Genomic DNA, 17,320 nt, shown 5'->3' on the forward strand with positions numbered 1-17,320 from the left:
TTATGAAAGGGGTATTTTGGGTATTGTCAAATGAATTAGCATCATTTTGAAAGGATTAGAATGCTTAGCAATTATTTTTAATTATGACACCTCATTAAGCATAAAAACTCAAATTTCCATTTGATATTTCTCTCACACTAAAGATATCTAATAAAAGATACTCATAACTACGGATGGCTCATGCCTTTGGCATGAGATTTTCACTAGTATATATATATATATATATATATATTAATAGAATTATACACTTTAGATATAACTAGTGTTTGTATGTATGGGTGAGAATACAAAGAAAGTATTGGATTAATGACATCTATTTGCATATATTGCAAAGTATAACAAATATTGGTATTATTAAGATGTATAATTTTTTTAGAAACTTTATATAAAAATTTAAATTAAGATTTTATATTATATAATAAATTGATATAAAAAATTGTAAAATTGTTGAGAAAAAAAATATAGTAATCAATTATCACTTTGAAAATAAAAATAATCACTAGTATCATATTTTTAGATTTTGATAGGCTAATAACTTGTTACAAATCAAAAAATTAGTAACTACTTACATTATTATATTTTCATAAAACTAGACATCGACTAATCTTGTTCTTGGATACTACAAAATCAAATGATTCACAATCAATTTAAAAACATTAGTAACCTGCATTTTTGTTGCAAAGTAGTAACCGGTTACCACCCTAGCTAAAAACTGGTACCTAGATACCGTATCATATTTTTCAAATTTGGAAAATTTTATTTCTAGATTTAAATTATAACTCAATATCAATTGTAAGACTTGATTATTTTATTGGAATTAGATATTGATTGATTTTGCTATTGGATACCACTAAATTGACAGAATTACGATCAATTTTCGACAAAAATTATATAGAATCGTGAATTTAATGCTGGAGTCATATTTGTACATTCATTTTGCAACTCCATGACATTGAAAAGTAACCAATTACCACTAAAAAACTAGTAACCAATTATTGTGTTATGTTAAGAATAATTGTTGTATATTTCAAAATATGTGATCTTTTCCTACAAATTTTAATTTTTTTGTTTGAACTTTTTGCTCATAAACATTTTTTTTTATGATTCTTGTAAAGCAGTATCTTTTTTACATTTTTTTTTTTTTATACATTTATATAATTTTAGATATGTAGGGTATATATGTAGAAGATGTTTAATACATGTTTGAGATTTTTTTTTTCAAAAACCATAAAAAATTTGTAAAACCTAAAAAAAAATTAGCATTTTTGAAGGAAAAAAAGCTATGTAGAAAAAAAATGAAATTTGTCATATATTTCAAAATAATTGGGCCGTATTTAATGGGCTAGGATTTGTATATAGGCCCATGGTAGAAGTGCGAAAGTTTAGGGGGCAAAGAGCGAGAGCAGAGAGGAGCAAAACAGTATATGTGAATTGAGTCGGTTTTAGTCCTTCGAACATCGACTCCTCCTGCTCCAAACCTTTTTTTTCCCAGGTAACTCCATTATACCCTTTGTTGCTCTTGCTCTCTAAGCTCCTTTTTTTTTTTGCTCGTGGTGCTACTCTGTTCCCAATTTCATAATTAGGGTTCCCGTTTTCGTTTAATCTTATTACGAATTAGGGGTTCCAATCCCTAACAGTTTTGCTTTTCTCCTTTTCGATTGTTTCTAATTTTCGACAGGGACGAACTTTGTAAACTTTCATCTCCACAATATGGTACGAACTTCCTTTTATACAATTTTTTATATATATATATATTTATATTTATATATTATAGACCCCCACACACACATACGATGATTATTTTTGGGTGTCTGCAGGCGACTCTGGCGGATTCTTTTCTTGCCGACCTTGATGACTTATCTGACAATGAAGAAGAAATTGTTGTGAGTGGAGGTTTTTTTTTTTGAATGGTCATTGAGTGTAACACCTTGACTTTGTGTTCTTAGTTATGGTATTGTTTATTTTCCAGGATGAAGATAATGCTGATGTTGGAAACATGGAAGAAGATATTGATGGAGACTTGGCAGACATAGAAACTCTTAATTATGATGATTTGGACAGTGTTTCAAAATTGCTTAACTCACAAAGATATACCGATATAATGCAGGTTTGGTCCTGAATTTTTTTTGTTAAATATATATATGTATATATGTTTTTTATAAATATTTGTATATGAGATAGTTTCAATGACATATACTAAACATATTTTTACACAAGTTTTTACATTAATAGATCAAGTTAGATCAAATTAATGTAATGGTTGAAATTAAAATAAGTTTTAGTAAAATTGTTCCATATATGTATATTATATTTTTTAAATACATTTTAATTTCTGTCATTAGATTATCATACTTTCTTTGCTATGCATAAAAATTGTCTCCATTGAATCTTGGCTGTATATGTATACATATAGATATAATGTGTGAGAACTGTATTATGAAATGTCCTTTAAAATTGTCTCAAAAACTAAACTCCCGGTAAGAGTCTACACTGCATCTATAGTCTTCCTGTTTCATTAGAAATATGTTGTATTGTTTGCAGAAAGTGGAAGAGGCACTTCAGAAGGGTTCTGATGAATCAAACCAGGGAGTGGTACTAGAAGATGATCCCGAATATCAGCTGATAGTGGACTGTAATTCATTGTCTGTTGATATTGAAAATGAGATTGTTATAATTCATAATTTTATTCGTGACAAGTACCGGCTGAAATTCCCAGAGCTTGAATCGCTTGTGCATCATCCAATTGACTATGCTCGAGTTGTCAAGAAGATTGGGAATGAAATGGATCTCACCCTAGTTGATCTAGAGGGGCTTTTGCCTTCAGCAATTATCATGGTGGTGTCTGTTACAGCATCTACAACAAGTGGCAAGCCACTTCCAGAGGAAGTCCTTCAGAAGACAATTGATGCTTGCGATCGAGCCCTTTCTCTTGATTCTGCTAAGAAAAAGGTTCTTGATTTTGTAGAAAGTAGAATGGGATATATTGCTCCAAATCTGTCTGCTATTGTTGGGAGTGCTGTTGCAGCTAAACTTATGGGGACTGCTGGTGGTCTGTCATCATTGGCAAAGATGCCTTCTTGTAATGTTCAGCTTCTTGGTGCGAAGAAAAAAAATCTTGCTGGGTTCTCTACTGCAACATCACAATTCCGTATAGGTTATATCGAGCAGACAGAAATATTTCAAACCACACCCCCTCCATTGAAAATGCGTGCGAGCCGACTCCTAGCTTCAAAGGCAACTCTTGCAGCACGAGTAGATTCCATAAGAGGAGATCCATCTGGGAACACTGGGAGGGTTCTACGGGAAGAGATCCGTAAGAAAATTGAGAAATGGCAAGAGCCCCCTCCTGCAAAGCAACCTAAACCACTTCCAGTACCTGACTCTGAACCTAAAAAGAAGAGAGGTGGTCGTCGATTGAGGAAGATGAAGGAAAGGTAGGATAGTTTAATAGATTTAACTTTCTCAAAATACACACATTCAATTAATATACATTCTTAATTGCGACAAAAAAAAAATATATACATATTTTAAATTCATATGTTGATATCTTTATTTACAGATATGCAATAACAGACATGCGGAAGCTGGCCAATCGGATGCAATTTGGCATTCCTGAAGAGAGTTCCTTGGGTAATTTTTCTGTCTCTAGCTTCTTAGTAATCAAGCACATCTAAATTATAGTTTTTCTTGGGTCTTTTCTCTTATCTAACTCTTAAAACAAAAAAAAAAATAATCTAATCTTGCTGAGTTCTTAGATGGTATCCTCTTACTAACCTAGAATTGAAAAAGTTTTGGATATATTTTCTTTGGAACAATTTTGCTTTACAATTATCAGAGTAAAAGTGTATTGTTGTTTTTCATTAATCTACATGTGATAGCTGGGGAAGTTTTGTTTGATGAATTTTGTAGTTGTATACAGCAGATGAGGCTTAAATTCAAGGATATCTTAAATTTTCTGACTTAACTCCTTGACAATAGGTGATGGACTTGGGGAAGGTTATGGAATGCTTGGTCAGGCTGGAAGTGGCAAGCTGCGTGTGTCAATTGGTCAGAACAAACTTGCTGCCAAAGTTGCTAAGAAGTGAGTGTTTCTTCTGCTTTTTATTGTTGTTTATATATCTAAATTCTAATATAAAAAAGCTTTCTTTGTTTATGGTGGGGGAAACTCTCTTAGCTTTCGAAAATTGGATTATATATTTATATTGTCTTTTTACAGGTTCAAAGAAAAGCAATATGGAAGTAGTGGTGCTACATCTGGACTCACTTCAAGTTTAGCATTTACACCCGTGCAGGTCTCATTACTTCTTCCTTGTGCACAGACTGTCTTGTTTTATATTATAACTAGATTGATTTAGGCAATCAATTATCACTGAAAATTAGCAAAATCAATGGAAAAATTAGGTGGTGGCTAGTTTGCCAATGATCTCAATTATGGTTCATCTCTTGCTTTCTCATTCATTGCATATGACCTAGATTTCCAAATTTGTTTAAGCGATTGCTCTTTTTTCTTATCCAAAGTAAATTTGTCGAGGGATTACCCTTTGGCATGCTTTTCACTTCGTCTTTTCAGTGATTTAAGTTTCTCACCTCCATTGCTATCTCTTGCAGGGCATTGAGCTTGCGAATCCACAGGCACACCAGCTTGGCAGTGGAACACAAAGCACCTATTTTTCAGAAATAGGAACATTTTCAAAGATCAAGAGGACCTGAACCATGTAGGGGATGTGTCACATTCACTCGCATGAGCCATGGCCACATTGGGTGAGTGACAAAGTGGTATGGGGTTTAAGTCCCTTGAATGTGAAAAAGTCACTTCATGATTTTGCAGAGTTAATTGTGATTATATATAGCATTAATAATCATGCCTGGACACTGTTTTGATAATATTATCCAGTTTGAGCTTGGGCTTTACTGCAGTGTACACTGCTCTGATTATTATTGTTTACTGAAATTTGTATTTCGTTTTTGAAATGATAAAAAAAGAAAAGAAAAGAAGTGTTAGAGAAGGTGATAAATTCTTCCTCTCATTCAGTTACAATTTGTTTTTCAATGCAGTAGTTGTATGAGAAGCAAAATAATTTCTCCAAAACGGTACTCAAAAAAATCATTTTTGAGAAGTTGGATCGGCATGACACATGCTAGAGTTAGAGGCTCACAAACTCGATTTTGTTTAATAAAGCTAACTTGGTTTTGTTTAGCAAAGCTCCTTAAGATATTCTACAGGTCAATGCTACTTAATTCTTCGTCCTTTTAAAACTGGATTAATTTTTAAATAACGTTGAGGATATTAGGTCACTTTTTGAAGTAGCATTCTCAACTCTAAATTTGTTAATTTTTATGTGTGAACTCTCATCTCTACTTTCCACTCATTTTTATAATGCTTCAATCATACGATCAATATGTGTACTGTAGGATTTGGGTTATCAAAATTCAAACATGTTTTGAAATCCATAGAAAAGATTTATTGAACTTTTCAAGAATTGTAGTGCCTTGATATAACTGAACATCGAACATGATTTACTATGTTTAAAAAATAAGGCTTAAATGCTCAAGTTAAATTGCTAAGAGAGAAATCTAGCTCAACATCATATAATTTAAAACTAGTTTTTACAAATGATAAACAGTGCAGTTCATAAAAGTAAAAAATAAAGAGGTTGTGATGTAAACAATGTGATCTAACAAAGCTAGCCTTCATTTCAATGTAAAAACGTTTTCTTAGAATCTCTTGCTACTGGTTAAGAATGCTCAGATGGGAGTTCCAAAAGTTAGGCTCGATTATATTGCAATGTTCTACGACTACTTTCTTTGGACAAGTTCCATTAGAACTTCCTTTCTCATGGTTCGATGTAGTCCCTTCCTGCACAGAAAAATGAATCCCTTAGCTTGAGCAGCTGAAATAAACACAAACAAGTATACTAATACCATCCAGTACAGAATACTAGGACTTCAACACAAGAACGAATTATGTTCCAACTTTCTTTAGAGCTTCTAGGCTAAAACAAAATTTTGACAGTTTCATCACAAACCCCAGCTCCTCTCGACCATAATCACTATCATTTTACCAACCGTTCTAGACTATTACAAAAACTCAAATGGCAGTCATGCAGAGCAGAATGTCCTACATTTCCATATATAGAACATGGTTACTTATATAACCCGAGCGAGGAGCCTTCTAAACACATGTAAATGATCGATCCAAGTAAGCATCTACATAACATGATGTATGTAAGTGCATAGCAACATGGGAATCTAGTGAATGGAACATTGAAAACTACAATATATTGAGGTATGAGATATTGTATTCCAAAGGAATAGAAGTAACCTCGTCCCAAAAGACAGAGGAGCCTTGGCGGAACATCACCGGCAATGTGTTGTAGTCACTGATGCCAAATTGTTTCAGCAGTTCATTTTTCTCCAGAGTTTGAGTACCCTGCCAAATACAATACAAAGTATGAATGTCAGTGTACAATTACAGTTGTTTGAATATGAGTATAATTTATGTCAATTTACACCTAACAGGAAATTATTTGTTATTGTCACAAAATGTATATAAAGGCCAATACGGGCAAGGGAAAATTGTCTAAATGTAAGCTCTTTTCCCTTTTTCTTTCTGCCTGGGATTTTGACTGACATAAATAAGTAATGGTCATAGTTGCGAGATTGAGATTTTCCTAACATTATTTTCTGGAAAAAGAAATGCCAATATTTTACTAAATAAAATATATATATATATATGTGTAACATGAAATAACAAAAGGGCTACAGTCACATATTAGCATTTTCAGGTAATGCGAAGACTGACGTGAATGAATAATATTTTAAAAATTTCAAGGGTTTTAATTTTATCATACTTTATTACTATTTAGTAGGCAAAAAAAAAGGGTTGCTACTGATCATCATTTTGTATTCCTTCCAGCATAAATGAAGGGAATTGTACTGTTTTTTTTGGAGAGGTAATGGAAGTGTACTGTTAACATCATGTGATCTACATTTTCAGAATTCTCACTTACTATAGCCAATAAAACATACATCGGAAATCCCATAGAAAATATGAGGTTCATTCATCTAAACACGCTAATCTGATAGGATGAAGAGTTAAAGAAAAAAACGGTAACAGAGTGAGCAAGTGTTGCACCTTTAATATATTTTGAGCCTCGATTTTGCTTTTTCCAGATTTAACAAGCTCCCAGAAACAAGTATTATACTGATTGTTTATGTGGCCTGCAAAACCACAAGAACGAAATCTTAAAGACAAAACAAGCTTTCATTGTCACTTAAAACCAGACTGACATAATGCAATGCTCGTGGACATTTATTGTTAGAAAACTAAAATGATAAGTACTCACAATCAACTTGTCTCCATGCCAAATAATCAGTGAGAATTTCAGATGATGGATAACACACTGCGCGTCCATCAAAAGAAGGAGGATACTTCAACTCTTTATGTGGGAAGAAATCTTTCCATTTTATCACATACAAGGAAGTGAAAAGTGATACAATTGCAGTTACAATGTCACTGCAAAATGAATCACAACATTTAATGTTGGATAGAATGTGACCAATTATAACGTGAAAAACAAAACAATATTCCAATGTTCAAGGTTCATGCCAGAGAAGTCACCTTCAATTTTTGCTATGAAATTACACATCTAGAAGCAATAAGGTATAGTAGTGTCTAGTCAGTGACTACTTAATAATAGAATTAAGACAATTATAAAAACAATAAAAAGATACCATACCTTGATCGTCTTTGATATAAATGAGAATCCTTCTTCATAATAAAGCTGAAATGATTTGAGAGGAGACAACAAGGTTAAGATTATGGAATGGTGTATTTTACAAAGGTCAACTGAAAAGATATGAAAGATGAGTACCTGTACTCATCACTGACCCCATAGGCGAAGACTAAGTCTTGGAACTCCTTTAACACACCCACTGCACATGAGTTCATGAGGTTGAGAGCTTGCTCATCATTTGGCTTAACAAATTCATGTAGTGTAGAAAATCTAGAAAGCAAAACAGCCCGACTCTGAGTTACTCTTGCAACATTTTTATTAAACAGGTAAATTAAGCAACAAAATTTCATTATTATATTGAGGTCCAAATAAATAAGTATTTCCTTATTTTTTATCTTCTTGTTTGATAGTAAAGATTCACCTATGAAAATGACAGCCATCAATTCTGATAACAATCCAAGTAGATGGTAACAACTTTGTTTCCCATAGGAAGGACCTAATATAGTCTGGTTCAATCTTTCTAATATCATCCACAAAACCACCGAGTTCCTTCAGAAGTTTTGAGTACATATTCCAAAAGCTTTTCCCAACTATATTCTTTGAGTGGACTGTACTTGTCTTTCTCCGAAGTCTCTTAACAGGAGCCCCATTCTCATTGTACTTTACAATGTCTTCTGCCTAATCAATATAGGAATGAGTTCTTAGCATGACAAGCCTAAATAATATGACTCCCATGTAAAGACGAAATGTGTTTTACATACAGATATTTTAATGCCAAATAAATGCAACGCTGAGTTAGTGAAAAGAAAAGAAGTAAAACGGTTATATATTGAAGATGAAATTCAAGGGTACTTGTGGCCGCCAGATAGGCTGTCAGTCCAGATTTTGCAGCAGGTAAAGATCACCTTTTGTCTTTGAAATATAACAAATTAAACAAGATGGGCTACTTTTTCTCATTTCAACAGACCAAGAAAATCCCTTTCAACTTTAGGTAATCCCTAGAGATAAATAAGTAGAAGCCATGATTGATAAGAATTCTACAAGTATCAATATCAAAAAGGAGAAATCAAGTTATACAGATAATATACAATCCACTTGTATTAAACTAGATCTAATCATCTTATGGCAATGATAGGCTTCATGTGTTTTGACTTCAGTCTGAACATAAAGTCCAAATATAAAAATCACTATATTTGACTATGAAAGTATTTTATGGAGGTATTCTACTGAGTTTTCCAAGAAAAGAAAGCAAAAAAAAAAATTTGTTTGACAAAAGTATATATTTTTAAGATGTGACTTTAAATATGAGATTAATAGGATCCTTGACTTTAAATATTATAACAAGATAGATTATTACCTCAGTTTTTAAGATGCAGGATCCTTGACGCACCATAGCAGGTAGCTTTTCATAGTTGATACCAAATTGTTCAAATAGGAGGCCATGCTTCTCCTTCTTTCCAGTTTCCTGCACATTTCACAAGTCGCATAAGGCAAAATAAGAATCAGAGGCATATTTTTCATAAGACCATTAGTCATGCCAAATTACACAATAAATGATTGTTTTTTTATAATTAGAAATTTGGGAGGAAATCAGCCGTGCTTTTGAAAAATAAAATTAAACAAAAAAGTTTCCCCTTTCACAATCCTCAGGTAATTAAATTAGAGATATTTTAAGGGGTTTAAAGGAATAACTGATGAGAATAGTTCAATAAAACCTCTCAATTATAAAAATATTAAATATAGAAAAATACAAATTCTTTTACTCTAGTATGTTATTCTCATTGTATTAAACACAAGTCAAAAGTTAGCACACAATCATCTAATTAATGTTCACACCTTCAAATACTCCTGTGCTTCCCTTTCAGTCTTTCCATGCTTAACCAGCTCATGAAAGCATGTGGCATGTTGGTTGTTTATATGACCTGTGAAAGAGAGTACGTGAACTGTAATGTCATCCATAGGCTTTCACAAATTCAGGGTGGAAAAATAAAGTATAAAATGAAAGTTCAAAGTATCTTAGCATAGAGTTTCTTTTTGTGTCTTATTCTGGAAGCACTAGGAGACTACTCACAATCATTTTGTCTCCAAGAAAGATATGCTTGAAGGACTTCTATCGATGCGCAACATATTACTCGTGCACGAAAAGATGGTGGATATCTTAACTCCTTATTAGGGAAGAATTCTTTCCATTTAATAACATATACCGAGGTTAAAAATGAAACAACAAGAGACTGTATTTTGCTGCACAGTCAATTTCAACTTAGTTAGTACTGAACAATATTACCTAGAATCAAAAGAAAATAAGAAAAAAAAGAGATCTCAAAGAGAAGACCTACATAATACTTTTCAAAAGTATATGGATAACAAATTTCTAAACCATAATTGTACTCATGCTAGATCCTATGAAAGTGCATAAACACTAATACTGCTTTTATTGAGCTGACCCCACTATTCCCTTGCAAAATCTTATCATGTTTGCAGTAAACTCTATGGATACTTTACCTATCAATCATTATTGAAATGTGTGTACACACAAATGCACATAAAATAATATATATTTTCATTTGCATCACGTGCATGTAAGCATTTACATAAAAACATAGCATTCTTTTACTATACTCTTCCAACAGCAGCCAGTAGATTAGCAAAGTAGACAAAAAAAGTTGAAGGAAGCTACTTCCTCTCCGCAGATCCAGACAGACCAACTAGTTCCTTACTACACAAAAACAATATCATATGCAGCAAAGACAATGATAGTAAATTTGAAAATTAAGAATGAGAACCTTGCACGCCTTTGATAGAACTTTGTTGCTTTCTTGAAAACGAAACTGCAATCAAAAGAGAATAATATGTAAATTGGAATGAAATAAAAAAAGCAGATTGAGTAAGGGTGAAGAGTATGAGAATGGTATAAAGCATGAAACAAGTAGGCCGTACCTGTACTCATCACTATATCCATAGGAAAAGACTATGTCAGGAAACTCCTCTGTCACAGAAACTGCACATGAGTTCATCAAATTCAAAGCTACCTCGTCATTTGGTTTTACAAACTCATGAACATCAGAAAACCTACCAAAACAATGAAATAAAGCCTAAGTTTATGAATGATACTACTAGCTACAATATAACATTTCTAATTGATGTTCACACACAAGCCAAGAGATTACATAACTAAGTAGGGACACTATTCCTAGCCCCATCCCACCTAGAAAAACACAACCAAGCATTCTTATATCATTTCTATCTAAGAATTTGGAATCGGATTTATGTTTTAAGTATACACTATATACATATACTATACAACTTTCGAGCCAATGTGTTATGGTGATTCACAATAAAGCCTTGTAATTTCAACTGATTCCTCTTTAAACTTGCCAGAATCCCAAAAACAATCCTGCAAACTCCAACTAAACAGAACAAGCTAAGAAACATGCTTAGACAGCTAAGAAAACAGTAAGAGCAAACAAGGTAGGTAGGTACACTCAAAGCTACAGAAATTTTAGTAAAAGAAATTAATAATTTGATTCTGTAAACAAGATATATCTCAGTGTGTCAGCTAAAAAAGAGTCAATGAAAAACTTGAGGCAGACCCAATAGTCATAAAAGATCAAAGTGATTTCACCATAATGAATGAATGGTGTTGAAGTAGTTTAGTTTATACCTTCGGAAATCACGACCGTCAATCCGAACAACGATCAAATTGGGAAACATTACTTCATCTTCGATTTCAAAAGACTTGACATACTCGTATTTGCTGTTTGCCATATTTGATTCGACACCCTGTTTCTCCTAGTGATAATGGCGTCTGGAAAGAAGAAATGGGTATTAGAGAAAAGTGATTTCATGGAATAAAAGAAAAGTGAATTTCATGAAAGAGCGGGAATGGGTTTTCAAAACACATGAATTTTATGGAAGAAAAGAAATGGGCTTTTGAAGAAAAGTGAATTTCATGAAAGAAAAGAGATGGGCTTGGAATGTAATGGAGTAAAAAATACTGTAGAGACTAAAAGCATAAGAGTAGCAGTTTCAGCAACCTGTTCTACTGCAGATGGCGGTAAGCTGATGGTGCTAAGGATCAATGAAAGATTGATTCATAAGGTTGACAGCATAATCCATGAGCTGCATTAGAGAATTAGGAGCCAATTCATTAGTCAAGGACTAAGGGGAGGAAGCATAAATGTCTATGATCGTGTTATGAATTTAGAAAAGACAACAGAAACAAGGTAAGAAATTGTATACTCAGCAGAACCAAAACAACAAAATCTTAGTAAGTTAAAGGCTTATCTTTTTCTCTGATCTTTGTTAGACAACCATATGAATTCATTCATGTCTAGTTTCAATCAATATTAGATATATACATATTATCAGCTTATTTTTGTTTCGGTATCGTTGAGTCTACAGACTACACAAGTTTACAACAAAGGAAAATAAAATCAAAATATCAAAATACATCACCTTGAGGGTCGGCTTCCGTGAGCTTGAGGAACAGAGGCGAGGCGAGGCGGAGTAGCGGCGGCGTCCGTGAGCTTGAGGGGTGGTGTTCGTGAGACTGAAGAGCAGAGGCAACGGCGGCGTCCTTAGCTTGAGGAGGAGAAGAAAAGAGGAAGAAAAAAAATTATTACCCCTGAATTTTTTTAAAAGTAACATAGATTCTCCACATATTTTGAATTTTGCCACATTTTTAACCTGTATGGCTTTATGCTACTTCTTCCATTATATAATAGAAGGAAAATAATCATATGGATTTTTTTTGTTTTGGAAATAACATAAAGATGAATGGGTAAAAAATTTCTAAAGTCAAAAGAAAAAAAATCCTATAAATAGTATGCCATTTTTCTTTAGTTTGCTGTTAGAAAGAATTGAAGAAAAAAAATCAATTTTTTTCTTTTTTCGATTTGGTAGTATTCAAATCATTTGAGAGTAATGTCAAAGCTATGTGTGTTGAAGTTGAAATTCTTCATTATGGTGCAAATGAATTTTTTTTCAATGAGTTTATGTCCATTTTAAAAATATTTTAATGATGCTTTAGATTTTAATACAAATTTCTTCACTAATTAAGTTAGTTTTTTTTTGTAATTTTAGAATGAGTGTTAAGTTGAACATTTGTTGAAATTATTAAGTAGTTTAGTATATTTTAGGTATTTTTGTATATAGTTTAATTTTTCTAAGAGGTAATAAAGAAATATTTGAATTAAAATAATTTTATAGATAGTTGGTTATTATTATTATTATTATTTTTTTTTTTTGCTAAAAAGTCCACCAAGCACCAATTGTAATTCAACTTAAGGACAGACCCATAAAAGAGGTAATTGTTTTAATCTCATTATGATTGGTGGTAATCGATCCCCGACTTGAATAAAAATCTTGATAGGTCATCATTTGTCACTATGATACTATCGATCATTTTTTATTTTTTGATTGGATTTTGAGATTAATCTACCAATTTATATACATACAAAATTTAACATGGATGGGATGTTCAAATTGGTGATGAGACAACATATTTGGGTGGAACAACTTCCTTAGTTGATGATTGTGATATTAATAAAATGTCACTATTTGAACAGGATGCTATTGGCAAGGATGTAGGGTACACAACTCCATTAGTTCATCATTTTAAAATTCATAGTTCTAAGAAATAAGTGTCAAGATTAATTGAGGTGTGTTTTGATTATTCTCGTAAGACAAATTAAACTAATTGAAAGTCAAATATAATTTACAACAAAGTGTGGTGTAGAAGTTATAATGGGTGAACAATGGGGAAATTTGGGTGATGAAGTGGCTAAAGAAAGTGATTTGACTAATATACAAGACAAAGAAGATAATTTGGCTAAGAAGATGACCAAGAATTTATTCTTAAAGATACTAATTTTGAGGAATCAAATGATGATGTTGTTGTTCTTGACACTACAAAGAAACATTTTGATGGTTTTGCTCAGAACCAGCTGAAGGAGGAAGATAAAGATTAGAGTCAGAGACATTAGCTTTCGCTTTTAACTTGTGTACTTGGAATAAATTGGTTGGAGATTCATAAATAAAAAATGGCAATGTGAAATCCAATCAAGTGTCCAAATTCTAAATAAAATTATTAGTATTTTCATTTGGAGCATATCCTTCATGAGAGGTTGATGGTGATTGGTGAAGTATCCTTTGTTTCAAAATTGTCCCATTTGTTGGACGGCTTTTTTTGTTTTGTTTTGTTTTGAAAATAAGTACTTTTTGGCAGCACATATCAATCCAAACATTATAAATAATAATAATAATAATAAAACATATGAATTGAATGCAACATCCATTATTAATAAAGATTTTTACATAAAATACTAATCTTTTTGTTAAAAAATTATATTTTTACGGTTAAACTTTTTTTTTCCTTTTCAATTTTACAGTTTTAAATTTTTTTTTTTTATATTTTTATAATTTTATATATTTTTTTCATTGTTTTTAAATATTTTTTTTAATGTTTAGTTGGTCCAGTAAGTATCTTTTAAGTTGCTTTTAATTTATTTTTTCTAAAAATCGTATTTTCGTAATTATAAAGCTTTCAAAATCGTATTTTTAAAAATTTGAATGTGTATTCATAAAGAAAAAAATAAAAACTGTAAAAAATAAAAAATATGTATTTTAAAAAAATCTCTTAATAATATATATTAAGAATTACGTATATCTATAGCTAAATTTCAAAATATTTACTATTTGTTACACTTATTTTTTTCAGTAAATAGTATTTATTATTATTAAATAGTGCGATTAAGTTTTCATGTGAAAATTCTAAAGTTTATAGTTGTTATAAATATATTTCTATTTTTTTCCTTTTTGAGATTAATAATTTTTTTTTTAAATTAAGGAGGAGAGATTTGAACTTGGTACCTCCATACCTAAATTTTCTAAGTTCTTACTCTCCTTGTTTTATTTATTTTTTATTTTGAGAATAATTTGTTACAACAATTTATAAAGAAAATGAATTTGACTTCTCCTAAACGAATAGAGAAAGGTATGCATGTAATATTACCAAAATAATAGGCCAACTAACTAACACGAAAAAAAGAAAAAGGAAAATATTACCAAAAAACAAATGCAATAATACAGATGAGTTTCATAATAATATTTAAGTTTTACAACTGTACTTTATTATGTTATCCTTAATTTGTATGGAATGGACTGTTTTTATAAGATAATATATAGACACGTAATGGACATAATGATAAATAATTAGACAAGAATCACGTTATAATATTCAGTCCAGGTAATGCACACCAAAAGTTATGGGATTTCCCAATCTTTTACTTATTTATTTAGGCCAACTCTAATGAATTTCAAAACACCAATTTAGTGTTATCTTATACCATATATCACCCTAATGAGATTCTAAATAGTACTACAAAATAGTGGAGATGAACAGTACCACGACATTATTGATGTGTCACTGTTCACCAGGATAATTTTTTTTTTGTGTTTTATATTAATATTATATATAAATATATGTATATTATTTAATTTGTAAAATAAACTAATATAATAATATAATGTGTACTTTATGGATAATATAATAATATTGAATATATTTTTTTAGTGTAATTTTTAGTTTTATGGTTAGATTGAAAAAAATATATTTTGTTAAAATTACTTCATTTTGATGTTAATTCAACATCATTTTAATGTTTATGGTTGAAGTTGCCCTTATACACGTTATTAATATATATGAATTATTTATATTCCTAAGATCAAATAATACCATTTATTTATTTTATTTAAACATGCACTTAGTTGGCCAAGACAATTATTTGAATATTTTATCAAAGACACTTTACGTACCATAGATCAACTTCAACGCATTCTTTGAGATAATCAATCTTATTACAAACCATTGTTATATATTGATATATTTTTCAATCAAATCCTTTCACTTTTTCAATTTTAGTAACAATGTATTATTTAATTTTATATTGTCCGAGATGAGATCCATAGAACGCGACAACTAAAGTATATAAAGTAATTTAGACAAGTAATAATACTGCACCTACTCTAGACCCCATAAAAAAATGATATTAGCATATACTTAATTTAGCATTTGAGTCATGATTTGTGTTTGGTTTGTTGTTATTTACCTTTTGTTCCCATAGGAGTAAGTACTATAAATTTATTTCATTGTAAAAGAGTTTATTAGTTTTTGTTGCCCCTTGTTTGTTTTTGGGATAATAATTTACTATTTTGGTTTATTAGAGGGAAAGATATGTTAATATTAATCTTTGTGGTTGAATGATATCTGTCTCTTACCAAAGTAAATTGCCATGATTATATGATTGTGTAGGAAGAAAACTGAGAATAAAGGTGAAGATCAAAGCTATATAAAACAGAGTTCTAAGCTTATAATATCTAAAAGATTCAGATCAAACAGAATAAACAATTTAACAATGTTAAGATCAGAAACAAGTATTAAACAAATATGAAAATAAGGAAGAAGAACACCAGAAATTTTATCCTGGTTCAGCTAACAAATAGTTAGCCTACATCCAGCTTTCCCCAAGGGTTTTATTGATCTTTGGCAAATGTTACACCTCTGTTACAACAGCTCCAAATTGGTCTGAAATACACCAATCCTTTAAACAAGAAAGCCAGTAGATTACTAAGCTAATCTCTCCCAAAAACTCTCTGATTTTCACTTAAGAATGAACTCCTCACAATACAAAGATTTCCTCACACACTCATACAAGAATTCACTCAACTCTCCCAGGAATTCTCTGAGCCGAAACCTTCTGTATTAGAACTTCTTGATGAACCTCTTCAATCTGAAAAACCAGAGCACTCTTCTCAGCTTTCTCTCCTTATCATTAGAATAATGAGCTTCTCATATATATATACACATTGGTCTTCAAGAACTTGGACACCTCAGCAAGTTTTGTATTAAAAGAACAAGAAACCAATATAACTGAAGTGTAACCGAAAATAAAGCTAATTAGTTATGTCATGATTACTATTTTTACCACAGATTGAATATATTTTTTGGGATTATTGTATTTAGAGTATTGTTATTTAGCACTTAACATTATATGATGAGCTTGCACGTGCTTTATGATAAATTAGCAATAATTTATAATATTTATTTAATTTAAATAAGTGGGTATGTTTGTGTTGTTAGCAATTCTCTTCAATTTAACATTCTCTTATATGGTTTAGTTGGTGTCAGACCTAACAATTACTGGTTAAAAGTCAAATCAAAAGTATTTAAGAGGAGCAGCAATGAAATATCAAGTGCTCTTCAAAAAAAAAAAATAATCAAGACTAATCTGATTTGTCAACGTAATCCTAATAAATTTTTTGAGTTTTCAATCCATTTATCTGGTTATCAATTATGATGTTTGACAGACCACTCTAATTGGCTGCAGAAGACAAAATGGTTCCACTTGCCAATGAAAGCTCTACTTTTGGACAGAACTGAATTTGTATGATTATGAATGGTTCTTAAAATCTTTACAAGAACTTAATGGCCAATCAATTTAAGCCAAATCAACTAAAACAGATAATAGTTGGAGGAATAAAAAAAAAACACTCTTTTTCCATTTTTTAAGCTCATATTGAGTTGG

General features: G+C 31.1%; 2 protein-coding genes across 2 annotated transcripts; one reads left to right on the forward strand and one right to left on the reverse strand.

Annotated features, from left to right (window-relative positions):
• The first annotated feature begins 1,383 nt into the window (after positions 1 to 1,383).
• LOC133822083 (U4/U6 small nuclear ribonucleoprotein Prp31 homolog) lies at positions 1,384 to 5,038 on the forward strand. Its single transcript, XM_062254295.1, has 9 exons — positions 1,384 to 1,492; positions 1,679 to 1,713; positions 1,818 to 1,883; positions 1,970 to 2,107; positions 2,542 to 3,434; positions 3,560 to 3,630; positions 3,979 to 4,081; positions 4,217 to 4,292; positions 4,609 to 5,038. The coding sequence occupies exons 2-9, from the start codon at positions 1,711 to 1,713 to the stop codon at positions 4,708 to 4,710; spliced, it is 1,452 nt and encodes a 483-aa protein (XP_062110279.1). The 5' UTR covers positions 1,384 to 1,492; positions 1,679 to 1,710; the 3' UTR covers positions 4,711 to 5,038.
• A 524-nt stretch (positions 5,039 to 5,562) lies between these two features.
• LOC133822081 (tRNA(His) guanylyltransferase 1-like) lies at positions 5,563 to 12,366 on the reverse strand. Its single transcript, XM_062254294.1, has 15 exons — positions 12,192 to 12,366; positions 11,771 to 11,855; positions 11,398 to 11,541; positions 10,674 to 10,805; positions 10,520 to 10,564; positions 9,808 to 9,977; positions 9,573 to 9,658; positions 9,094 to 9,201; positions 8,158 to 8,414; positions 7,875 to 8,006; positions 7,740 to 7,784; positions 7,347 to 7,516; positions 7,136 to 7,221; positions 6,323 to 6,430; positions 5,563 to 5,857 (listed from the first exon to the last, which is right to left on the reverse strand). Exons 3-15 carry the CDS (start codon positions 11,499 to 11,501, stop codon positions 5,729 to 5,731), a joined length of 1,572 nt encoding a protein of 523 aa, XP_062110278.1. The 5' UTR covers positions 11,502 to 11,541; positions 11,771 to 11,855; positions 12,192 to 12,366; the 3' UTR covers positions 5,563 to 5,728.
• Positions 12,367 to 17,320: the final 4,954 nt, after the last annotated feature.

The sequence above is a fragment of the Humulus lupulus genome, chromosome 3, assembly GCF_963169125.1.
Source record: "Humulus lupulus chromosome 3, drHumLupu1.1, whole genome shotgun sequence".
Taxonomy (NCBI): Eukaryota; Viridiplantae; Streptophyta; class Magnoliopsida; order Rosales; family Cannabaceae; genus Humulus; species Humulus lupulus.

Excerpts from the sequence above, each read along its gene's own strand:
- LOC133822083 (XM_062254295.1), top strand. Across the intron at positions 1,884-1,969 it reads ACAATGAAGAAGAAATTGTT|GATGAAGATAATGCTGATGT; the intron begins GTGAGTGGAGGT and ends TTTATTTTCCAG. Across the intron at positions 4,082-4,216 it reads GCTGCCAAAGTTGCTAAGAA|GTTCAAAGAAAAGCAATATG; the intron begins GTGAGTGTTTCT and ends GTCTTTTTACAG.
- LOC133822081 (XM_062254294.1), bottom strand. The coding sequence starts at position 11,501 with ATGGCAAACAGCAAATACGAGTATGTCAAGTCTTTTGAAATCGAAGAT. Across the intron at positions 8,007-8,157 it reads GATGGCTGTCATTTTCATAG|ATTTTCTACACTACATGAAT; the intron begins GTGAATCTTTAC and ends TTTGCTTTCTAG. Across the intron at positions 7,222-7,346 it reads GGCATGGAGACAAGTTGATT|GCCACATAAACAATCAGTAT; the intron begins GTGAGTACTTAT and ends GTGGTTTTGCAG.